The 26,126-nt window shown below is 42.3% G+C and overlaps 1 protein-coding gene and 1 pseudogene across 1 annotated transcript; both read left to right on the forward strand.

The window, feature by feature from the left end:
- Positions 1–848: 848 nt before the first annotated feature.
- LOC127029998 (leukocyte elastase inhibitor A-like) lies at positions 849–5,252 on the forward strand (annotated as a pseudogene).
- Positions 5,253–17,406: 12,154 nt separating this feature from the next.
- Positions 17,407–22,248, forward strand: LOC127029997 (serpin B4-like). Its single transcript, XM_050915898.1, has 7 exons — positions 17,407–17,574; positions 18,079–18,141; positions 18,754–18,882; positions 20,165–20,282; positions 20,622–20,764; positions 21,509–21,676; positions 21,844–22,248. Exons 1-7 carry the CDS (start codon positions 17,407–17,409, stop codon positions 22,246–22,248), a joined length of 1,194 nt encoding a protein of 397 aa, XP_050771855.1.
- The last annotated feature ends 3,878 nt before the right edge of the window (positions 22,249–26,126 follow it).

Raw genomic sequence — 26,126 nt, forward strand, 5'->3', positions numbered from 1 at the left:
CAATAGTACTGGAAACAGAAGCTGGAGGGGAGCAAAGTGTGTTGCAGCCATGCGCAAAGGCAGGCTGCGGTATTTGTGCCTACAGGGCTGACTTCCACATTTCATGGATGTGACAATCCCAGGATGTAGGAAGTATGTAGCCAAATTCTTTGCTCGAGTGAACACGCTCACTCAACAGCAGGAGGGAATTTGGTAATTCCCTTAAACGACAAAAGGAGATAAATGGCAAGGCAGTTATCTTGAAGTGCTGGGACATGTACGGACTTGCTACCTCAAATTCAGGAGGTAGAAAAAGGCCTTTCCACATTGTTGTTGTTTGGCTATGACTTGGCAGTCCAATTTGCTGGTCTCTCTGTTGGTTGTTTTCATACAATGTGCTTCATGTTTTACACAATATACAAACAAAAAAAGTTTTTATACAATATACTTCAGTGAAGCACAGTGTCTGAAGGTTGACCAATGCTTGTAAACCATGTAGCAGTTCTTGCAAGAAAAACAGGATGTTGACTACGTGACCATATTTACACAGTGTACAGCCTTTAGAAAAAAAATCGAGGGCATGAAAGTGAGTGTGGAGCTAGCCAGAGCAGACAGGGGAAGAGCAAGAGTATGACTAAAGGGGTGATTTGCCCAGAGGTGGTTGTTCGGGTCAGGGTGTGGGTTGCACTTTGCTATGAAGTGCTAAGTGTGGTCTGAAACCTGCTCCCGGGAGAGAGTCTGTGCTTGGGGTGCTGAGTTTCCTGACAAAGGCTCTGTGTTTCCAGCTCTCTCCATACTGTGTGCTCTGACCGTGGCAATGTTTGTGAGATGGATTACATAGTTGTCCTGTTGTAGGCCTTGGCCACACCATGATGGGCTCCCTCAGTGCAGCAAACGCCAAGTTCTGCCTGGACTTCTTCAAAGAGCTGAGCCAAGTAAAAAGAAATGAAAATATCTTCTTCTCCCCGCTGAGCATCTCAGCTGCCCTAAGCATGGTCCAGCTGGGTGCCAGAGGCAACACAGCTGAAGAGCTGGAAAAGGTGAGTTTCCTTCCCTTTTCCTGGGAACTGCTATTAGAGGCTTACATTTGGAAATGGAAAAGAGGCAGGAGCCTTCTGGCAGTCTGGGCCATGTTCTTCACAAACAGCGAACTGAAAGAGGTGGCAGCTACAGGTCTCAAAGCTCTCCTTTCCAAACACGCTCATATGACTTGTGGTGCCTGTGAGGCTTCAGTGCAGCCTCAATGCGTTCTTTGTGTCTTCATTAATCTATTTACAAAGATTTATATTGCATTTATATCACAGGTGCTTCATACTTATAAGGTGCTGAGCATGGCAAGTCCAGGAACCAAGAGCACCACTGGAAAGGTGAGATAGTATCTGAACTGTGTGATAACATTGAACTGTATCATGAAGCGAAGCAGGGCAAGGCAGACTTACCTGCTAAATGGCAGTACTTCATCCAAAAGCACGGTAAGAGCAGAGTTCAGCCCTGTTCTCATCAAACTCTGAAACCTGTGTGCATGTGCAGAAGAGACCCTGTTGCTTTGCTCTGTAAAGTGTTGCCAGATTTAAACAGGATGATCCTTTTTCAAGGTGGAAATTACAGGAGGGGAGGGAGACAAGTGTGTGACTTTGGATGGTCAGGAAGCCCAGACATGTGTTTGTGGGTCTTTGCATGCCCCTTGGCCCCACAAGTGCATTTGGGGAGAGTGACTATGATTTCAGCCTGAGGACACACGAGTGGAGCTCCAGGGGAGAGCGTCTTGCTAAAGAAAGCTTTGCCCTGCTGCTCACAGCGTGAAGAAGCCGGAGGAGCCCATTCTTAGTTCCAGGAGCTTCTGTCTGCCCTTGGCAAAGCTGGTGCCACATGTTCCCTCAGCATTGCCCATAGGGTCTTCAGAAAAGTGACTTTTCAGTTCCTTCAGGTAAGTGACAACTGTTTACAGGTTTTGTGGTTTTGAAAAACTTCTGTACTACACTTTGAACATCTGCTAAGGACATCAAGTTGCATGTTTCTGTATTGCTGCTGTTGTGACAGAAAAGCAAGCTCTCACAGACGGATGAAACACAGAGTGAGCAGAGTATAAAGAGAGCAATTTACGAGATTAAATAGGCCTTGTGCAAAGTCAAGGAAAAGGGCCTGCCTTTCCTGTGGAGGAGATAAGAATACTTTTGAAAGCCCTGGGTAGCAATTTTCACCAAAATGATGTTTCTTCATGCTTTGATATAGATGGAATTGGCACCCTTCATCTACATTTTTTAAAATGCTGCAGCATGTTTGCATCTTTGACTAGTAGTGTAGTGCAGAGCATTTCCACAGAAATCATTGTTCCAGACAAGGGAAAAAATCCAGTTTGCCCAGGCTGCAAACTGGGATCCTGGGGAAAGAGTTCACATCATTTTTCTCTCTCTGCACACACATGCATATACTGAGACCTGACTTTAATGGTCTGATCCCAGAGCATTCTTTCTGCTCATTTGTGCTGTGCACAATGGGGGAGATGAAGTCCTTGCATATTATTTTTCATTTGCTGGCACTTTGAAGTGAATGGGGCTCCACACACAATGGGATGAGAAGGGAGGGCCAACTTGCAACCAGGGCCAGGGAGCAGCAGTGGGGAGGCTGCTCTGCAAGGACAGGGAAGCAGGGGCCATGGGTGATGGCCAGGCTGGCAGGGTCGTGCCCTGCCCTCCCCAACAGCTATCTTGCTGAAATGGTTGTCGTGGTGAAAAAGCAAAACACCATCTCACAAAGAACAGGAAGTGTAAAAGACAGCGGAGCTGGGACTCTCTTACGTGAAAGGTGTCCCAGGAACTGATTGCTTGGCTCCTCCTCGTACCCCAAAAGTCTCTCCTGAAGAGTCACAGTGCATATGCAGGACACTAATACTGGAAGAAGTAGCCCCGCACAGAGCTCTGACCTACAGGTTGGCACCCATTTCTTGGACTCCTATTTTTCCCTGTGGTCAAGTAGCTCCCCGATTACCATCATGAGAGCCACCTCTCTTCCCTGTTTTGCAGCAATACTTAGACTCCACAAGGGCCTTGTACCATGCAGAGCTGGAAGCGGTGGACTTCATTAATGTTGCTGAAGAGTCCAGAGGGAAGATGAATTCCTGGGTGGAAAAGCAAACTGGTGGTAAGGACAAGGCCTGTGCTTGGCTACCTGGGGAGTGTGCATCAGGACCATGTGAGAAGTCAATACCTGGTGTCTGAGTTTCTTCCTTTTCCTGAGTGTAGCAACATTTAGAAATGCTATGGAGTGATTCATTTCACTTGTGGCTACTGTAAAAGTAGCCTGGGGCATAAGATGGCCCTGAGCTCCTGGGAGCTCTGACTCTGCTAAAGCTGCGGATCAATTCTTGCCGTGAGCAGACAATTCTTCCAAGTGAGGAAGTAATGGGATCATCCTCAGTCAATGGTCAAAATGAAAGCATAATTCACCTTTGTTTGTTGTTTTAAAGGGAAAATTAAAGATCTGTTCCCTCCTGGCTCTATTGATCACACAATGGTGCTAGCTCTGGTCAATGCTATATACTTCAAAGGGCAATGGGCTATAAAATTTGAGGAGAAAACCACCAGGGAATAGGCTGAACAAGGTACAGTTGGGACAAGAGCTATGGGGAGCAGGGGAAAGCAGGGAAAGTCCTGGTAACCTGTGCTCTGCTGTCTGCAGGGCAAGTCTCTGCCCAGCTCAGGTGTGGGGGCCCAGTTTATCCAAGCCAAGAGCCTCCACCCTGTGAAGTGGGAAAGCAGCATCCTCTTCCCAAGTGCCTCCACGACAGAGGTTGTGTGAAGGCAAGCTTTGGTACCTCCTTGGAGAGGCTAAGTTATAGAGGAGACTTTGCTGAGGGCACATCAGCCTTTCCCAGGGGTTGCAGTGGAAGTTGTCATTATCCTTTAGGGAAGAGTTAGAGGAGCAGTACAAACTACAGTGCAGAGGACAAGAAGCCCTTAGAGCGACTGTTATGGCTTTCACAGAACTCGAGCCTCTGCCAATGCCCTCAGCAAAAATATATAGTGGTTTGAGGAGTGTTCATGGAAAATGAGCAAGAAATTTCAAGCAGGTTGATCCTGTGGGATTTATTACCTGCTTTATTTTGCCTGTATTTTTTCTGACTATTGATTGACTTTCTGTATTTTAGAGAGAGCACAGGAATGTACCAATGATGTGTCAGACAGGAAAATATAAATTAGCTGGGAGACAAGAAGAGCAAGTGACAGTGCTGGAGCTCCCATACACTGGAGAAGAGCTCAACATGTTCATTCTTCTTGCAAAAAACATCTGTGATGAGTCTACTGGCCTTGAACAGGTAACACTCCTGTCTCTGCTCCTGGGAGGAGAAACCACCTGTCCATCCAGTACTTAAACAAGATGCTTTCCAGCCATGCAGGCCAGGCTTGTATCTTTCATTGTTATGGGTTTTACTTTGCTTTCCACAGGTGAAATCCTGTTGCCTGTGTAAACATTGCAGAGATTCATGGTTACATAGATTGCTTCAGAAGAGCAGAGAAAGACTGAGAAAACCTACTCAAAAGCAACACTTCCTAGCCTTTCCAAGGGAGTTATTCAGTTATGCATATTTCAGTGGACGAAATGTAGCACTAGCGAAGGGAACTTACTTCTTCCTTGCAAAAGTTATCAAGACACAATGCTGTATTGGTGTCTGGTAAAAATCCAAACAAATGAGAAGGATCCCTCTGAGAAGGCTGGATCTGAATTTGCCTGATTTCACAGTCAGTAGCTGTAGGGCACAGATTCTGTCTTTGTCATGAAAACCAGGCTTTTCCTTAAAGGAAAGTGTTGCTGTGAGCATTTTGATCTAGTTTCTCATGACCGTGATGCCCTGTGTTTTCTCCTTGCAGCTACAGAGTGCTGTCGCCTATGAGAAATTAGCAGAATGGACCAACATGGAGAATGTGTATCCACAAAAAATCACAGTATACTTGCCCCAGTTCAGAATGGAGGAGAGCTGTGAGCTCACACCAGTACTGCAGGCTCTGGGGATGAGGGATGCCTTCATCCTTGAACAAGCTGATTTCTCTGGGCTATCAAGAGAGCCTGGGCTGTTCCTCTCCAAGGCTGTTCGCAAGTCCTTTGTGGAAGTTAATGAAGAAGGCACTGAGGCAGCTGCTGCTACAGGGGTGACTATAACACCGTTGTGCCTCCACATTCCTTACGCGTTCAGAATTGACCACCTGTTCCTCTTCTTGATCAAACACAATCTGAGCAAGAACATTCTCTTCTTTGGCCGATGTTGTTCCCCCTAAGGGTAGAGCAGGTTCTACTTCTTTCTTCCCAAAGAGAGCACAATACTGTGGTAGAGAGGAGTAAGGCATAAACAACATGTTGCTCTCAAGTGTCACTGGCATTTCCTGATATCCATAATCTTGGTCCCAAGAAAAAACACCAAGCTGCTTTGGCAAGACTACTGGTAAAAATTATGAAGGGCCTTTCCTGTTCAGAGCTCTTCTTATATGAGAGAACAACGCTAATGGAGCTTATTTCATTCTTATTTCATTCTTAGCCATGAAAACTCTCATTGGAGTCGGGTTGTCTAAACAGTTGGGTGAAGTGCTGTATAAATAAGAAGTCCAAAATGATGCCTCCCCTCTTCAACTGTATGGCAAGGCTGGTGGTGGGGCCAGCCTCCAGAAGGTGTTGCAGACCTTCTTCCCTAGCCCCCAGGTCCCAAGCCAGAGACAGCTCAGTGCTGAACCCCCTGCTTTCCTCCCACGTGTCTCCAGCAACCCCATCTCCAGTGCTTTAACACTACCATGAGGGGAGGCTCTTGGCTGCCATGATGGCAATGAAATCCACAGGTCGTGTTCATGTCCTGAGTGCAGCTCCACACAGATGCTGGGCTTGGAGATATGTAGCTGCATTTGTCCCTCACTCTTCCTCTCAGGTACCCTCTCCAGCCCTCCCCTTTGGGAAGGACCTCTGAAGCGACAAGAGCCCTTCCCACAGGGGTAGAGATACAAAAGCTATCCCTGAGCAGAGGTAGCTGGTCTTCCCATTCAGCACAGAGGAGAGAAGTCCTTCTCCTCTCTGGTGGGCCCTGGGGGGGTTATGATCCTTGCCTGGCTGTGATTCGGCAGTGAGCCTTTGCAGTGTGATGCAGCACCTCCTGAGGGAGTGCAGGCTCATCAATGTCATGCCATAAGGGGTTCCTAAAGGCACCAGAGCAGTCCCATTTCCCTGCTGTGCAAGTCCAAGCCACAAACACCTTCACAATGATGCCATCTGTCTGTCTGACAAAGCCTGGGCAGGTTTCAGAGGGAATCCAAAAACGCTGCAGTGACGTGTTGTCTGACCACAAAAAGTTGGCTGCACCTCCTTTGTCCTCAGCTGAGCCATGCCTGTGTGTTTTTTCCGGGGAAAGCTGAATATTGCTTTTTTCCCCTTTTTTCTCTCCTGCTGCAAGCATCATGTGTAGATACATTGTAGATCATGTGTAGACACATGGTCTGACACATTGCATGCCATGAGTGCGTGTGGTTTTCCAAAGCTTGATGCATTTACAGCAATGAACTATAGCTTAGAAGTGATTTTAACTATAGTAGTCCTGTTAAACTGTAGTAGTTTCCTGAACCATAAAGCGTGGCAGCAATAAAGGTATTCAAAGCATTTAATTGGTCTGGCTTTTTGAATCCTGATTTGAAAGATGCCTTAGGTACTCAACGCTTTTGAACATCTTGCCACATGTCTTGTCTCTTGCCTGTTGTATTTCATCCACGAACTAAAAGTACAGTGAGGTGTAATTTACCACCACCAGGAACTTAAATGTCCTCCACCTGCATTTATCTGACTTGCCATTCTAAAAACAATAATGGATGTGAAAGGTGGGGTTTTTTTTTAGTATCACTGGGAAACCTTTCAAAGAAAACCCTTCCCCAAAGCTCCAGTGTTTGACATGTGCCTGAAAAACCACACTCCTTCAAGACCATAAGATGCTGGCCTTGGAGGAAGATTGTTCTAAGTCTGTAATCTCTCATCCTGCCAGTTCTACAGCCATCTGCCTGATGAGTGGGAAATTATCTTACTAAATGATGGAGGGGCGACCACTGAGGGGAAAGGCTTTCTCAATCCAGAATTTCATAATGGATGGAAGTGCCTCTAAAGTACCATATACTCCAAATCATATTTTCAGAATATATTAGTGGAATCATCTCATATCTGTACTGGAGTGTGCTGAGTGTGACTGGGATGGAGTTAACTTTCTTCATAGCAGCCTGTATGGTGGTCTTTTGGATTTCTGGCTAAAACAGTGTTGATAACACTAATATTTTGGCTGTTGCTGAACAGTGCCTGCACAGCATTGAGGCTTTCTGTTTTTCCCACTCTGCCCCTGTCCCCAGCAAGTAAGTTGGGGGTGGACAAGAAGCTGGGAGGGGACACAGCCAGGACAGCTGACCCGAATTGGCCAAAGGGATATTCCATACCATATAACATCATGTCAGCAATAAAAACTGGGGCAGAGGAAGAAGGGGTAGTGGGGGTTTTTTTGCTTCCAAGGTGTCTGTTGCTCAGCGATTGGCTGGGCATTGGCCTGCTTGTGTGAGATGGTGAGTGATTGCCTTTGCATTGCTTGTTTTTTTCCTCTTTCTTTTGCCTATTAAACTGCCTTCAACTCAACTCACATTTTTTTTTCCTTTTGCTCTTCCTATCCTCTCCCCCATCCCTTTGGGGACGGAGGGGAGCAAGCAAGCGGCTGTGTGGGCGCTTGGCTGCTGGCTGGGGTCAACCCACAGCACAGGGTTTAGCTGCAGTTTGCCAAATGTGGTAATACAAAAGGAAGTATTTTAAAACAGCAAATACGTGGCAATCTTTTTGTTTTATTTTTCTTGAGTAGTATTCGTAGGTTTTAATACCCATTTTATAATATAGCATGAAATAGTGAGCTGAGTGTTTTTCTGTGCCAAAACCCACTTCAGGTAAGGCTGAATCATTAAATTTGTCTTTACTGATTTTCAGTGATAAGAATTGTTATCTAAGTGTATTTGTGCAGTTTACTCCGTTTGCTTCCGCATAGCAAAGCTCATTTTCTGTCTGTACAAGAGTGAGTGAAGTACTGCAATACATGTAGGTTTTAGTGAATGTTAGTAACTCCAAAGTTTGGAAACCTGCAGTCCTGATTGTTGAGATTCACAACTGGGACAGAGAGAATGGAGCTGTACCGCAAAATTAAATTTGGTCTAAGTCTGGTCTCTTCTGCCTACACAATTTTCTGCACTTACACAGTATGCATTTATAAGCTATTAAAATATCAGTGAACTGATATCAGGGGAGTTATGATAGATTTACACCCATGCCTGAGAACAGAATTCAGCCCCAAGTCTCCAGCTGAGTTGCTCAGACACCTGTGCATACCAGGAAGAAAAAAGGGCCATCATGAAGTCTCACTTTAGAAATGAACCCACACTGTTGTGTCTCTCCATGTAGCACAAAGGCAGGCAAAGGGAGAATATATTTATGAGCACATCCTGTAGCTGGTTTCCAAATGCAATGGAAAAAAATGAACCACGTCTTAAATATATAGTAAACTGCAGCTCTGCGAGTGAAGGCATGTAGTTGCAGGCTTTCCCCACTCGCAAATGAGAAGGCTTGCTGGCAGGATCAGAGCTTTGAAGTCACCCCACAAGCATTTGACGGTGTTCCAGCTCCTGTTTACCTCCTGTGGTTTAGTGGTAAAGTTTACTTTGTACAAGACGGAGGTTTAGGAAAAGAGTCAAATGGTACTTTCCACCAGCAGCAGCAGTGGTTGTGTGTGCTGCTGTACCACAGGGACACTGTTCCACTGTTCCACAAACAGATAGTTGCATGGAAAGCATTGTGTCGTGATTTCCCAGGCACCCTTAATGTCCCTTCATCAGCATTTTATAGTTAGATACCTGCCTTCATCTGGAACAGTGTGAGACACTTCTGTGTGTGAATAGATTTCACACAGGTGTGCCAGGTCAAATACCAAAGCTGTTGGACATCATGTTCTGTCAAGGCATTCTTGTTCACATCCAATGAGCATGCAAGACTGAAACAGCAGGGACTACTTTGCATATCCTGCATGAAATAATGGTTCATGGAAGCATACTGCTTTAAAGTCAGCTTTTCTCTAATATCTTATTCTGTGTAGTAAAAGTATCTTGTTTTATTAAGGTTGTTGGTAAGTGATACTGGTCACACGTTCTACATTAGATTATACATAAATGTTTACAACCAGCTGGGATACAAGTATCTGGTATTCAGAAGGTGATGTATCTGGGTTACAGGAAGGCCAGAAATGAAGAGGCTGTCAAATTTTATCCAGGACAATATGAGAGCAACAACTTTATCAATGGTAAAAATCAGTGCAACTGAGAGAAAGCAGACATGGGCAGAGATGTAGAGAACTTTATTTTCAGGACAGTTCAGTAGTCCTTGGTTACCCCAGGCATGAAGATAGGGTATTTGAATTGCAGAATGATGAAATGATATATTATACAAATTCCATGGCAGGATGGGGAAAACATACCATTTGCACATCCACATTATTCCGTAGCCTGAAGAAGAGCCTTTTTCCATGGGAACAAAATCTCTTTTCACACCTCCTCTGGAGTTGAATCAGTTTACACTGGCTGAAAATTTCACCCTGTGTTTTCAAATTGTATGCCTGCCGGTTCCTCACAGGGCTTGGCAGCTTGGGAAGGGTATTGCCAAATTTTATTTTGTTTTCAAAACTCGGTCACTAACAATATGTGCACAATATTGGCTATCACTTACGTTCCACTTCTGGACTACAATACATTTAATTTCACTAGGTGTGAGGACTGGCAAGAACATCCCCACACTAACTTTTATGCTAATAACAGATTAGACTACCAAGCAACTGCATAATTTGACTAGCTGTGGAAATTATACCACAAGGATTGTCATGGGAATGAGGAAGAACAATTACTTTTAACATCCAGTCTGATGGCCAAAAGCAATACCTTTCTCCTCAGAATTGTGAAAATTATACAATGCTCTACAGGGCTGAGCAGCCCTAAAGGGCGTTTCAGGTTTCCAAGTCCATAATTTGTTGAAGTAGCTCAGTAGCTAACAATACCCACAGTGTTTTGGGTAGTGTGATTAGTGTAGTAACAAGTTCTTGGTCATGAGTACATCTACAATAATTACATTTTATGACTAGGGAGACACTCCCAAACACTACATCTTGTGCAAAAAATAAATTGACTAATAAGCAATTGCATGACTTGGCCAGTAGCATATGTCAAAGTTTAAAGATGCCTGGATATAACTGTTCTAATTTACAGTGAGGACAATTTAAGACAGAGATGAGTTGAAACTCCAGGGATAAGGAAGCACTGAAACATAACAGAGGTTTGGTAACTCTTTGTCTAGAAGCTTCTAAAACCAGGTTCAACAAACACCTGTCAAGTGTAATCTAGACATCTTTGATCCTGCCTGAGGGCAGCAGATGCACTAGACGATCTCAAGGCTCCTTCCAGCCACACTTTTCTGTAATTTCCAGTCAAAGCTAATTAATGGCTACATGGAGTTGCAAAAGAACAACAGAGATTTGCTCAATGTATCTGTTCAAAATTATTACAAGATCTGTTGGTGGGAATAGATTTTTCATTCCTTCTTCATACATGTCACTCTTGGAAACTTCATTTGCCGTATGGACAACAGATTTTATTATCAGCTTCTTCTGTGCTAAACCCATCACCCATCCATTGTATTTTCCATGGTTGGGTACCAGAGCCCCAGAAGAAGGAGTCTGCACACCATGTAGATTGTGGCCAGTGGCTGAATGCAGATTTTGCAGTAAGTCTCTCCCATTTCTTCAGGTACAAAATGTTTCTGAGCAGTCCTTTGTTCTTTACAACTCAGCTCCAAGAACAATGTGAAAATGAACACCGATCTGTGTTGAATGTGTTGCATTCTCCAAAATGTTTGGGAATTCCTCATCAAATTTCATTTAAATTAGCACTGTATAAATTCTTGTGGTAATCCCCAATTCTCTGAAGATATACCTTGTTCTATGATATTACCTATGCCTCTATCAGTGATGAAACAATAAATGTTTGTGATGAGAGTTTATCACTCTCCAACGTCCTCAGTAACATTGAAAAAAGTTTGAGGATTCTAAGGAGAAATGTTTAAGTGATAAAAACCAAGGAATTTCCTTTTCACAAGTGTATAAACATGCCTAACTCTCATTTCTGTCACTTGAAGTACCCAAAGTCCACCAAAATTATGATAGGCAAGTTTCACTTTCAATTTGTGCTCTTGGTTTTCATCATTTTCTGGGCTGCAGAATGACTGGTTTGGAAGATTATAAGGGTCTCAGCAATGAAATAATAAGAACTGATGTCCAGAGAGACCACTGCAATATCATCTATTGACAGTTGCCTAGGTTGAAATGCCCAAATCCTGACGTTTCATCTCAGCAGAATTTTCATTCATGCATACATTTCATTGTTAAAGAAAATGTAACCAGTCGCTACCTTTGTAGGAATGAACTTCAAAATGCAAATCAATGTCTTTTGCACTTTCAAAAACCCCAAACAACAGCTCCATTGCATGAAAATATCTATTATCTTTTTCAGTAGTTAATCAGTATAGAAAAACTTCCTTTTTTAAAATGCAAAGGAAGTTTTCCACTACCTTCTTCACTGCACCTCACAATGCTGGCTGACAAGAAAAGCTATGCATTGAAAGGGATGGAAGTTGAACTGCTTAAGGTAGAGCTGGGAGAGGAATATTTATGGACATTCTGTATCTCACAGCTTTAAAAAATGCTGCATTTTTTATTTAAGTAAAAAGACATGGCTTATAAAATGCTTTAAACTGCCACAAAGGAATGATATCCAGAGATACTGCAGATGAGATCAGTCACAAAGCCTGGATCAGCTGGCGTAATAAAATGGGCTCATCATGCAGAAATATTTATCTGTCTAGTCATAACCCCTTACTCTGTGGAAGCCAGTTAAGAAGACACATGCAGACATCCTTGCTTACAAATGTAATTTCCTGTTAGTCATGGCTCATGAGCAGGTGAGAAAGGGTGTGAGCAGAGAAGGTACAACAGGCAGAACTGGCTGCATTGCTAGAGCTTTTTCTGGATGCTGATAAGATAAGTGAATCAAAGATGAAGAATTTTTGGATGCTGTTTAGTTCATGTCTAAATCTCCCTGCAGAGGAGAGGGGTCCATTGCAATCATGGGAAGACTTCTGGTACAGAAAGAAGTTCAGGTGGAAAAAAAAAGTGCTGGGCTCACCTTTTCCCTGGCAAGTAGAATGACCAGTATGAGATGGCCCAAGTCTCTGAAAAGTCGACACTCATCAATTCCTGCACTCTGTTGCCAATAAATTCAGTATTGGAGAGTCATCAGAGAACAGTGCAATTTAGAAGGTGATACTTGCTTTCCACTAGGTTCTTGACTCCTACAGCCTGAAAATCACAGGAATTAATATCAGACTTTGCTCATGTGGTGCTTCCCAAATGAGCTGAGACCATCAGCAATATCTGAAGTCTCTCCCACTTCTTCATCAACTTCAAGAGGTATTTTTCTGTCATGCTAAAGTTGCTGTGGATCACCACAGATGCTTTATCACTCTAATTGCTCTGATATGATTTATAAGGTTTGTTATGTTTTTGTGATGCTTACATAGCAGATGTCTGGCAAATAGGGTGGGCCCTCTTGGTCCTTGGCCCAGTGGAAATCACAGGAGTCCTTGTTTTGTTCCTGCTATTCAGCAACCCTACTTATCCAATGGTACCTTTACTCACAGGCAACCTCAGACGCATCAGGTATTCTGTAATTACCACCTGAGCAGTCTCAGAGTGGTAGCAGAATGTGCATTTTGTCAGATGAAAGGGACAAGAAGAGCCTTTGCTGTCAAGCTTGAGATCAGCCTCTGACTCCTCAACAAGAATCTGCTTCCCTCCTGCGTCCTGCAGACACTGACAGCAAGGGAAGCACATGGCTGCAAACGGTGAGAGAAAAGCCAAGGGAGAACTGTAGCCATCCAGGCTTACTGCAGTGTGTCCACCTGCAGCAAAGAATAATCACAAGGCACATGCTGGTGGTCTGTTTTGTACAGAGTGAGTCGTTGCTTCTTGCTGTGAAATTGTGTTCTGCTGATTGACATCACTGAGTGGATCTCTTGTTCCTCATTTTGGCCTTCCTATGCTTATCTTATCCATGTCATGAGAACTCTTTGTGATTTATAAATCATATAAAGAAGTCTTCATTCCTTTGGTCCTGGCACCAAGGCCATCAGAAGCAGTAATAGAAATGTCCCTTGCAAGTGAAGGAAAAGTTTGAGACTTTCAGCCAAAATGACTGCAAACAGGTAAACAGTGCTGAACAAAACTTGTCCCTAAGGATGTGGCACTATTTACAGTCTTATCTAAATGTGGGGAACTTTAGGGGTAGGAAGCAGCTCAGTCTGTGATCCACTCCTCTGTGCCTGAAAGCAACTTTACCATGACAAGCATCTGACCACCAGCTAAAAGGGCTGTCTTTGAAATCTGCATTCTCTCCAGAGTAGTCTAACTATCTGAAACAAAATCTGTCCCTTCTTTTATACTTGCAGTGCTTTCACATCTTCATCTTCCTTTCCACACAATGCATCTCAGCAACTACTTCTCTGTAACCTTTCAAAAAAACCCTCCTGTTATTTATCCTTTCCTGTTAGGAGGCTTATCCTTGGAAAGGAATAAAGAGAGTCTCCTGATTCTGAGACTACCATGACCGTCTTCAATCCTCTTCATTTTCCTCTGGCCAACAACGAACCTTTGCATTATTCCAAGAGCAAGAAGGGAGTCACAGGGCTGACAGGAGTGCTGCGAGTCCTAGTCCAGCTCCCTGTCCAAAAGCAGGATGAGCTATAGCTTTGTCTTTCCTAGCAGGAGTTTGTGTCCTGAGTCTCCTCAGAACCTACAATGCAGGAGAACCTTCAATCTACTTGAACAAAAATTCCTGTGTTTCTCAGACATTCCCATTAGAGAGCTATGCCTGTCTAAGCCACTCTCTAACCTGCATTATACTAACCTAGAAGAGCAGAAAATATCAAAGGAAGAGACTAGAAGAGCAGCAGAAAATGTTCCTTTCTGGGAATTAATGCCAGTCCAGCTACTTCATTAGCTATAATTGGACCACTGACAGAAAATGATCCATGTGAAAAAAACCTCCACCAAATGGAGCAAAGGAGCGACAGTTAATCTTCAGGGTAACTCAAAATGTAATACAACATATATTCCACAACATTTTTCCTCCAACTGTGCTATGCCTAGTGCCAAAAATAAGAATGCAGAGAACAGCCCACCACTGCAAGAAAGGGAAGAGCATCTGCCTGATTCTGCTCTGCAGTTACCTTTAGGCGACAACATGAGGAACAGGCTCAGGAGGTGGGTTTTGAAGTGACACTGTGGCGAGCAGCCACTTCCTCAGCAGAAACCAGGAAAGCAAAACAGACACTTCTTTGGGAAGTTTTCTTGCCCCAACATTAAGCAAGTAAAACCAGACTCCACAGCTTTCTTCCCTTCAGGCAAAATCTATGCAGGTCTAACCCTCTTGTCCTCAGGGCTTGAATGAACAGCGCATTTGTAATTTCTGTTATTTCCCCCAAGAAAAAGATATGAGAAAATTCAAACTGGAAAAGAAATAAACTCATGAGTATCTTGTGACTGATACGAAACTGCCTTCAGAGCTTCCTAAATACCAGAGAAGCCTAGTATCTGATTGGGTTGATATGTAAGTATATGTTAGTAGCAATAACTAAGTCCTTCTTACAAAACAGTGTTATAAGTGTTTGTGCTTGCATACACTCATGCAAATGCTTGCCCACTCACACACCGCATCAACCTAAGTACGAAGGAATATTTTTTTTTCAGGAAAATAACCCCAGAAACATGCTACTTCTTATAATTAGGTTGCTCTGTCCCTGCTGCCTGTGCCTTGCTGAAGCAATATAAGGCAAGGACCAGACTACCCCAGAGTCACTGATAAAAATGAGGAGCAATGAGAAGTCCTGGGCTAAACCTAGCTGACACATCAGTGTCCTGTGGAAAGCCTGCTTGGACAAAACTCATCCAGCTTTCCTGTAAACACATCTGCAGAATGCAAGGTTTTGAAAGAAGACTACGTGGACAGGGATAGCTTCTCTGTGTTTTGCCCCTTGTGCCACAAATGCCTTCCCCACTTACAGTAGAAATATCAGGAATCCCCAGGAGAGGAACAGGGCTCTCAGATTTCCATCAGGAAAACCTAAGGAAATGCAGGTGATGGGGGAGCCCCTAACCGCAGTGTCTCTGCAGGAAGCATAGCATCCCAGGTGTACCAGAGTTAGTCTGCATGTGCTGTGTGGTTGATACAAATGCACACAATCTGTGCCACATCACTGCAACAATTTCAGAGTGCTCAGCTGCAGCGTACCCAATGTACACACTTGGCACAGTCGTACTGTGCATGCACCGCGCCCGCTCTTCCAGGATGTCACGCAAATGAAAGCAAGCTACTGTTTGTCCAAGCTGTTGGATATTCAACAAACTCAGGAACAAACGGCTAAATTCCTCTTCTCCATTAAGGACAAAATTGCCAGTTGAGGAAGAAAACAGGTAGGGAAAGCTCCCTGGAAGGGATATTTAAGAGAGAAGTCTTCAGAAGCACAAAACTGGAGCAGGCAAAGGGAATTGCCCTACCGCCGCTCTGGAACCACTGCCTTATGTCACAGTTGGCCAAATAGATACTTTTATGTTTTATATTTTTCTTTCCTTTGCTACTGTGCCACCTGCAGAGGTTTTAATAATTAATTTGTAATACAAAACCATATGTGTTTGTATTTGATGGTGCCACTTCTGACAGCAACACACATCAAATGTTGTAGAATTTATTTTTTTACGGGTAAAAACCTTGAAATCTCCTTTGTTTCTAGGAGTTTGCTTTCTTTTTTATAACTAGGTAGACTTTTTTTACATCTCAGTATGTATTTAAAATTGTGACTACTTTATGAACTCCTAGGGATAAGGAAAAAGTCAAGATTCCACAAAAGGTCCCCTAATTATACTAACTGGTTGCAACAGACAGGAATGTGACTCATCATAAGTGAAAATTATGCTGCCACTGGGAGTGGCAATGGCTTTATATCCCATTGCTCCAGAAGCCCTGTCATCAAGCTCAACAGTCAACTTGACACCATCAGTCCTGAGGAGAAGGTAAATATCTCCCTGATCTTTAATTCTAACCTTTACATTACAAATGACATAACTATGAAATGTCTAAAGATTGATATGTGCATTAGTGATGTACATATCTGCTTAGCACATATATACTGTATATAATATATTTTGAGGAAGTGAGAATATTTTCAAGATGCTGTGCAATGTTTTGGATTACATTAAAAGGTATGGGCTGTGTGATGAAGCTGTGCTTAACTTGTACAATGGCTTTATCAGGTGTGTTTCTAAAGAAGATTAAAACCAAACCTTTTCCCACTTCTGCATGACCCAGATTGGTAATTCATGAGAGCATAATCTTATGACACCATTCCATCTTTTAAATATTTATACGGATAATTTAATTCTTCTTGTGTAATGGGGGAAAGGTATCTTCCACATCTGTGGAGAAAGTTATTCATACTCAGTTAGAATCAAAACAAAAGTGACTTAGAATAGTGGAAACTCTAAAATACTGAACTGACTTTCTAAGGGATCAGATGCCTCTACATCACTTTACTGGATGAAGACACTGGGAAAAGGCTTTCATAAGAAAGGAACTCTGTCCTAGGTGTAAGATGTGAAGAGTTTTGCAGAACATTCAAAATCATCTGCTAGTAATAATGGTGATTGTAACTGAAGTATATCTGGGAAAAGTGTTAAAGCTGCAGATAAAAAATATGACTGGAATTTTCTACTAATACACAATGTGCGTTTCTTGAAAATCTTGCTAAGTGAGCCTATCTGTAGTTCAATTTTATGTTAAACGTTTGTTAAGCAACCAGCCTTAGAAGGACACATGATGTGAGGCACAGCTGATTAATACACACAAAGTATGATCAAGGGGTATAATTAATAAGTACTATGCCTAGAGGACTCGAGGCAAGAAAGATCAGGACAAAGTGTGCTGGGACTGTGGTTAGGACAAAGTTAGGACTAAGTGACAAAGCCATAGCTATTGCTTGAGCTGGAGAAACAGCTGAACTCAGAATACTCTTTCTGAAAATGTGTTTCTCCTGCCATTCAGGGTACTGTTTTTCAGATTCACTGTGAAATCCCAAATGTGGCGAATCAGGAATCTTCCCTGCAGTGCTGAACAATTCAGACATGCTACTGCAGAAAACCTTACCATGCTCTACCAAGGCATCTAAGCTTAGCAGGCGTAATGATGAGAAGCCTAAATCTTTGTTTCCCTTGTTGCAGGCAATCGCAGCTCCACAATGTGCTCTCTCAGCGCAGCCAACGCCAAATTCTGCCTTGACTTTTTCAGAGAGCTGAGCAAAAGAAAAAAAAATGAAAACATCTTCTTCTCCCCGCTAAGTCTCTCAGCTGCCTTTGGGATGGTTGTCCTCGGAGCCAGGGGCAACACACTCAAACAGATTGAGAAGGTGGGTTTCCTTTGCTCTGAAAAGGGGATGGTGGCAAGATATGACCCAAGAGGCTGATAGTACCATCTGATACAGTTCTTAAGCATCCAAAGGAGTGATGCACACAGAGGGCCCTTTAAAAATACCTTCTCTTATGCTGTTCCTAATACCAAACTTTTTCAGACTAAAGATTAGTACAGTAATTGATTGTTCAATGCTAAAGAAAGTGTTTTGGAGGTATCCCTCCACTCTCCAGGGCTCAGAAGTGGTGGTTCCCTTTGATATGGTCTTCTGCCTTCTCTGGATACCCAAAGTCTTCTTTCCTAAGAAGAAAGATTTTGAAGATTTTGTGAGCTCACCCTCTACAAAAACTTCTTGTTTGCTTCCAGGGATCCCATGATAAAGAACAAACAGGACTTTCCCCGTTGACTGTGTTTGGCTACATTTTGGGATAGGCTTGCAACACTCTGTTTTAGCTTTGAGGTACCGTCACTCAGCTGCATTCACCCAACATTTACATTGCAGGTATTTCATTTCAGTGAAGTTTTGAGCAGTACAAGCCAGGGAAAGAGATACCCTTCTCAGAAGGTAAGACACAGTTGCAGCTCTGAGATGAAGCAACAGGTGCTGGTTTGTCAGCCCTTTTCCTTGCAAATGATCACTTAATCAGAAAGCACGCCAGGGCTTAGCAGCCTCTCTGTCTAGATTTGCAGACCTGCTTATTACTGTTCTTTTATTAGTTATTTAAGGGGCCTTGTGAGATCACACATTTCAACAGCTAAGCCTTCTCATTACAGGTTTCTAACCAAAACAGCAGTACCAATCTAAAATGTGATAAGTGCTTAAATTGCCACCTGCAAAGGTTTGTCTACAGGGCATGCCAAAGACACCTTGGAGCTTGCTCCTCCCAGGCTCTAAGCCAGCAGACTTTTGCTCAGTGTGCACAGAGCCATCACTGTAGGACACAATGATGTGATTTGGAGGTGGACTAGTGCAGGCCTGAAGTGGAATCGTTTTGTCATTCTGTACATCTGGTACAGGGGGAGTTGGAGGTGGTGTCCTGATGCATTTATTCCAATGCCTGTATCAACCAGGTGGAGTCAGGCTTTTCATACAGAGAGAGGCTGCAATTCGCCTTCAGGTCCAGCTTTGCATAGCAAAGCTCAAGCCTACCATGAAACTTCTGTTTTCTGTTTGAAGAGCGAAGAAGCTGGAGGAGTCCATTCCCAGTTCCAGGCTCTCTTGGCTGCAGTCAGCGAACCCAGACCAGGCTGCTCTCTCACCATTGCCAACAGGCTCTTTGGAGAAATTACTTATCCGTTCTTCCAGGTAAGTGGCCGTGGTGTCCATTTTAACAGCTCCTGGGAGTTATGAGCTTAGCAGAATTTCTTCCATCATAAAGTACAAAGGGAAATGAAACACAACGGTGCTGTCAGGGTGTGCTGCCAAATGACTGCTGTGGAGACAGCTCTTGTAGTCAGGGAGCTTTTCCATTTCAGTTGCCCAGTGGTTAGACGTGGGGGACAGCGGAGCACTGGGAAGCCATGACTTAAAAGCTTTTATATAAAGAAACAGATCTATGGTAACAGCTCTCCCTGGGCATTCCAGAAAATGTGATAGCATTAATCACTGTCAATATATCCTTGCCACGCACACCCAGTGTCTAACAGAGCTGGCGCTTGCTGTGTCATTTCTATCCAAGGAACAAAGATGACTTTTTTCCTCCCCCAGTGTCTTCTCTGTTTCTCATAAAATCATTGTACTCATTCTTCCACATTTCCTTCAGAGTCTATGCGAATATCGGACTCTGATTTCTGCTGCCTTTTCGAACAAGGCTTGGAAGAAAGTAGCATCTTTGAGATTTTTGTCAATTAGTCTAATTTAAGTGGAATTGACCATCTCAGAACATTCCTGTGGAACACTGACAGGCCAGGCAATGCAAGTGCATACAAATAATTTCCTCAGGAAACCAGACTTAAGGTGTTTATAAGAGTATTGCTAGAAAAAGTGCTGTTTTATCTCTGTAACCACCTTTCTCTTTTTGAGTCAAGATTTCATCTTGCTTCCAAAACTTTGCTCTCTAGGTAAAGAGAGATTTTCAGAGCCAGAAAAAGGTGACCAGCAGCCTGGCAAGGTTTTATACTTAATAAAATTTATAAGTTTTACAGTGTATATATCTACGTAGAGTTATATATATATATACACACACACACATCTCTCATCGTGATATTATCAATCCTGGTTATTTGTTCAAAGTAAGGCAACCTTCTTCATTTGGTGGTTGGGGGAAGATAGGCAGCGTAACAATGATATATAAGCTTAAAGAAAGGTACCAGGTTTTGATCTTAGTTATTTTTGACTGTGCTGAGACATTTCTGCTGCTCAGTACAGCTTGAAAATACAGAAAAATATATTTGCAAATATGTTTTTTATAAATATTCTCTCTCTAAAAACTGAATGCTTGAGTTATTTCAAGGAATTTCTTCTATATGCCTTTTTACTCATTCTTTTCTTGGTGACCTACTACATGGAATTATCCTGAAGCCATGAAATTATCTGTCTTATAAAAGTCATCACATTGCGATAAATTTCTGTCATTTGTACTTTCCAGCAATACTTGGATTCCACAAAGAAATTCTATCGAGCAGAACTGGAACCAGTCAATTTTAAATACACTGAAGAAGAAGCCAGAGAGAAGATTAACTTCTGGGTGGAAAATGAGACAAAAGGTAAAGAAGAAAATGTGCAAGTTGTTTGGTTTGCAATTGAACCAGTTAGAAATATCATGTCTGAATTTCAGTTTCCACCTTTTTTTCCAAAGGTAGCAAGATTTTTATATGTTAAACATATACTGCATGTTTTTGCTCAATAGGAAATAAATGTAGGAAGAAGCACAGAAGCACAAAAATGCCTTGAGTTCTTGGCTTCAAAAGCTGTACATAAACTTTTTTTTATTTGTCTAACAGCATTATACTACTTTTCAGATTTACAGAAATTATTATTAATAGTCAAATGCAGCTGATTGCCCGAACAAAGTCATAATTCTTCTTAATTCATTATTTTTAAAGGTAAAATCAAAGACCTATTTGCTGCTGGGTTTATTGATCCCTCTACTGTACTTGTCCTGGTCAATGCTATATATTTTAAAGGAAAGTGGGCAGTAGAATTTAAGAAAGAAGACACTAAGGAAACATATTTCCAACTGAACAAGGTACAGTATGGGCAGGAACTGAAACAGCTGGGGAATGGAAATCAGATGTCTGCTTCCTATAACAACAGATGGGAGCTTTCCTCCTCTCTGTTATCCCAAGACAAAACACTGGTCTTCAGCTAGAACAATAGAAAGCTACAACTTCTCTCCGGTTTGATAACCAAATATGTAACTGTTTCTATTAATTCACATCAGAAGTGGATCTTGTGCAGCTGAGATCCTGGTTGGATCAAAGTCACTGAGCACATGCACTAACTTTGTTGGGGATTTCACAACTAAGGATGCTGTTTCAAAAATAGCCTGCTTTTGGGACTGAATTTGAGGATTCTGTTCCTCTGCTACTATTTACCAACAGAACAGTGTTTGTTTTCAGGAAAAAATGAGCTAAAGACAAGTTATCTCAGGAGAACATATACATTATTCATGAAGAATTTAGATTCATGGTTGCATCAGATGTATCAGTTTCCTCATCTGACATGCCAGAAAAAAGAAGGATGTAATGAGGGAGTTGTGAGTAAAGTAATCTGGCAGCAGTAGAAATGGAAAAGTAGGTTTTATGCTTCTAAAATGGATAACTTCATTGGAGCTACAATTAAGAGAGAGGAACCAATGTTACAAGTACATTAAACCCATGACCAGTGCAAATAAAGTTTCTGGACTGAACTCTGATCTCAATACTGAAACCAGTTAAAACCAGGGTGATCATTTCTGTATTTTCTGTTCAACATGTTTCATGTGTTCCAGAATGAGAGAAGGACAGTGCAGATGATGTTTCAAGAAGGTTATTTTAACATGGCCATCATAGAGGAATTGAAAATGAAAGTGATAGAGCTCCCATACTTTAACAATGAACTGAGCATGTTCATTCTTCTTCCTGAAGTTGTCTGTGAGGACTTTACTGGCCTAGAACAGGTAATACTTCCTTTTCTCTCTAGTAGCATACATAAGGGGCTGCAAACAGAGCAATACTTTAACATTGCTCCAGTGTAGTCAGAAGACAAGCGGGAAAAACTGAACCTTATTATCTTTTCCTTCCGTTCATTATGGTGTCAATCATTATTTTCAATACTGCCTTACAGCTTGAATGCACCCTCACGTATGAAAAACTAGCAGGATGGACCAGCTCGACTAGGATGCAACAGCTGAGAGTGAAGGTGTACCTGCCTCAGTTCAAGATGGAGGAAAGTTATGTTCTCAACAAAACTCTCCAGGAGATGGGAGTGATGAATGTTTTTGACTGGGGAAAAGCTGATTTGTCAGGAATCTCTAGGAAAGATGGTTTGGTTGTGTCCAAGGCCATCCAGAAGTCATTCGTGGAAGTCAGCGAAGAGGGCACTGAAGCAGCTGGTGCCATGGGGCTTGTTGCAGTGCCTCTGTGTCGCCCAATTTCTTATGAGTTCAAAGCTGACCATCCATTCCTCTTCTTCATCAGACACAACCCAACCAAAACTATTCTCTTCTTTGGAAGATATTCTTCCCCTTAAGTGGAGGTTATTTTGGAAATTAGATCTTTCTCCCCACTAACATCCCCATTGGCAAGCACTGAGGACAAAAGACAAGCACATTTTCACTAGGCTTTATCCTAATGTGTTAATTTGCTGTAAAAAAGGCTATCTGATAAGATCCAAATTAGAGATAAAAACCTAAAAAATATTAACTATTTCCTTTCTAACATCAACTTTAGGCATGTTTTACTTTTAGGAGGCCTCACTAAAATGACATCTACCTTAAAATACACTACATGGTATTTGCCAAAGAGCTGTAGGCCTCTAGAGACAACTGCATAGAAAATCTTGTTTTGAGCCTTTCCTAATCTAGTATGTCTCCAATAAACCCATGATTTTAGTGCCCTAAAGATGAGTGATACATTCTGCGACATGAAGGAGACAGGAGGATAGGGATCTGCATTAAAAGAATAAACTCAGGTACTCAGTCTCTTTTAGCTTGACCTACCCAACCTCTGTATAGGTCTCAAGGAAAATGTCACTTTGTGTGGGAGTAGCAAAGTGTTCCTGTGGGACCCCTCCTTTAAATGTTGATCGGGGGTAATGGTTCAAGCTGGAACTCTCGGGATTTGTTCTCAGAGAGCAGAGAAAGCAGAAAACTTTTCTGGTGTAATTTTGCTTGTTCTCAAGCAGGGCAGACCCATTGCTTATTTTTTTCTGAGAGAAACACTATGTGCTAGAAAGTTCTCCAATTTCTTCATAAACTTCTACGTAACAAAAACAGGGTTTCAGAATAATGGAAAGCCTTTTCTGACAAGGCCTGCTCTGTGATGGCTGTGAATGAGACACTTAATTCCCACATAAAACTTTAAGCAGTGATCAGCCATTCTCACTTCTAAAAACCCACTCTCTTTGTGCCTCAGATACCACGAGTTTCTTGTTCCATCTGTTTTATTCCTCATTAGCATAAAAAACTAATAAAGAAATCTATAGTGATGGTATTTAGATGGGTAGCCTGTATTTGTTCCATTTATCATAATAAAACCACTGCAAACTAAATATTAAATGTAGTAGTCTGCAGAATTAAGTGGACAGAGGAATAGTCTAATAAAGCAAGTAAAAATAATGGTAATCCTTCAAAAAATGTAAATGACACTGAAGTCTACCTCCCATTTTTAAATACTCATCATGCTAAGTTTAGGCACTGGACAACTCAACATTAGGATAGGTAAAACCTGAACCTCACCTACTGCTCCTCTCTTGCATTTGATTTTACCAGGGAATTGAGAGTGCAGTTTTAGGACATGTCTGAGCCAGTCTAATGCCATTGAGAAGGAGGACACTGCTCCCCTTGTCTCCTTCCTTCCATGTATTTCTGCTCCCTCCCTTACGCCACCACTATTACTTGCCTGACTTGGTGACGAGCAGTTCTCTGGCACATAAATCAAGAGGAAAATTTTTAGTAAAGTTAATTTGCTTGCTGATGACCTAGTTCCCTAAGCAACCTCCTGGATGTTGCGGAGTGGGTGGTGGGAAGGCATAGTGAGGGGTTACAGAGAAGAGAGCAGCCTGCCCAGTTTGGCAGCAGGGAATGTCCAAAATCCACAGCTACATGAAAAATACTTGCTTTTAAAGGAAAAATATTCCACCTCTTTGATGACTCACTCTCCTTTTCCTGTTGCTCGCTGATGGGAAGAAGGTAAATGCTAGGAGCATACTAGTGCCATTTCAGAACTGCGGATTCAAAGGGCTCTTCCAAATGCTGAGATATGCGGGAAAAATTACAGTAAATTGCAGTACTCAACACAAATTCAATTGCTAAATAAAGCAGACTCATGATAGTCTGTGGAGCTGTCTCACATGGCTGCAATTTCAGTATGAAATACAGCCTGAAATAGTAAAATTACCAGTAGAGGCACAGTTTTCATGTCAATTAGCTGGTAGGAGAACAGAACACCAAACACAGGCTGTGGGCTCTTCTGATGAATAGGGTATGCAAAAAATAGCCATGTATGTTTTTCAACAACTGCCATCAGTATTTTGTGTATATCTGGTTTGTCTCAAATATAAATTACTTACATTAAAAAAAAAAGAGTGAAATGAACAGTGTTAGAATGTATTAGATTGCATAATCAGACCTATATATTTTGAGATAAAATGTAAAAGAAAAACAATTAATGGCATATGTGATAAAGGCAAGTGCTGTAAAATATTATCCCGAAGAGCACGAGTCTCACAACAGGAAAAGGACTTCTGTGTGTGAGCAAAGGAGAAGGTGTAGCTGAAACAGGGATTGTCACTTAGCTTACTCCAGCAGAAGTAGTCACTTACAATTTTTGTATTGTGTTTTTTTTAAACTTGTTCCAGGGATATCTAGATAATTTCAAAAACCAGGAACAAAATACAGTATAAATAAAAAAAAAATCTATTTTCTCTTCACATAATCTTTTTTCTAATTGCCATCTTAATTTATAAAACATCTAAAAAATGTGGTGAAAACAACCAGGAGCTGGAAACTAGCCTCCTGCTGCTAGTGTAGTGGTAGCAGCTCCTAGTGTAGAGTGCAGTGCTCCTGCAAAATCAGAGATGTTTACTTAAAAATAGAAGGCAAACCCTCTACTCTGGCAGCAAGTGCTTCTCCTGTGGGGAACTGTAGCTTGTAAATGTGCAATGCCAAACAACAGAGCTTGCAGAGCAGAGAAAAGCCGGAGACTCTGAATGGTGCCTGGAGCAGACACAATCCTGAAGGGGATGCCACTGCCTCTTCCCCAGGGACAGGCTTGATGCCAAGTGTTACTGCACAGCCTGTTGAACCACACCAGCAGACCTCACAGCCTACAAATATGTACACTGCCAAAAAGCAAAGCAAAAGAAGTCAAATACTATTTGCATGAGCATCCATGGAAAGATAATGCCCATTTGTCCCACACTAGACAGATCTGTGTCTTTCCACGGTCTGATTACTGAGTAACTCTCAATTTACATATTCACCTTTCCACTGGACTCTAATCTCTCTGATGGTTGCAGTCCTCCTCAGTTTTCTCTGATATTTTGCTTTCCTTTAAACTGTGTCTTAGTACCTATGTATAACATAATTGTTATTGTATCTTCAAAAGATTTTCAATGGATGAACAAGAAGAGCAGAGGAAGATTTTTGGGTTGTCACTGAAAAAGCCACAGAGAGCAGTTTTGAGTAATACTTTTTTCCCCATATGAAGACTAGTGCTTATTTCCTTCAAACTATAACTCGTAGAAGGTTTTATGCCAGGAAGTCCTGGTTCCTTATGATCCCAGTAAGAAAGGCACTCAGACTCTGTAAGGTATCGCTTCAAATGCCATTTATTGGAGCTAATGCTATAAAGAAAAAGAAGAAAGCCTTGATAAACTTAGGTCCCTTCAGAGGCTGCACAGATGAGCTACTCAGCAGCTGTGTGCACCAGGCAAAGAGCAGCACCGCTTGCCAGAGAGCACCACAAGCATGACACTGTTGCAGTGAGTGAGATCCAGCTACCTGAGGAGTGGCAATTGGGCAAGCCTCTTCCTTTCTTTTGGCAAGCATGTGCAGCAGGAAAAAAGTCACCATTTTACTGCTGCTTTATTATAACAAATTGAGTTATTGCTGGAGCCAACCAGCAATCAAGGGGCATAGAGGACTGGTGGATGTGCTTGGCCTCCTTTTACCTTGGGTTGCTGTGCAAACACAATACACATTGACATACCAGCTACTATTAGCTCTGAAGGGGAAAGGACACATTAGGCATTAACTTCACCCTGGGCCTGACACACTGACTCTCTGAGAGGTTTAATACAAGGTGCTGGTTGTCTTAAAAGCGCTAGCACCAATAGCAATGACAGTCTGCCTTGGACTGTGTGTACACCACACAGCAAATACCATGACTGAATAAAAAGCATCTGAA

Source organism: Gymnogyps californianus, chromosome 2 (genome assembly GCF_018139145.2).
Source record: "Gymnogyps californianus isolate 813 chromosome 2, ASM1813914v2, whole genome shotgun sequence".
NCBI lineage: Eukaryota > Metazoa > Chordata > Aves > Accipitriformes > Cathartidae > Gymnogyps > Gymnogyps californianus.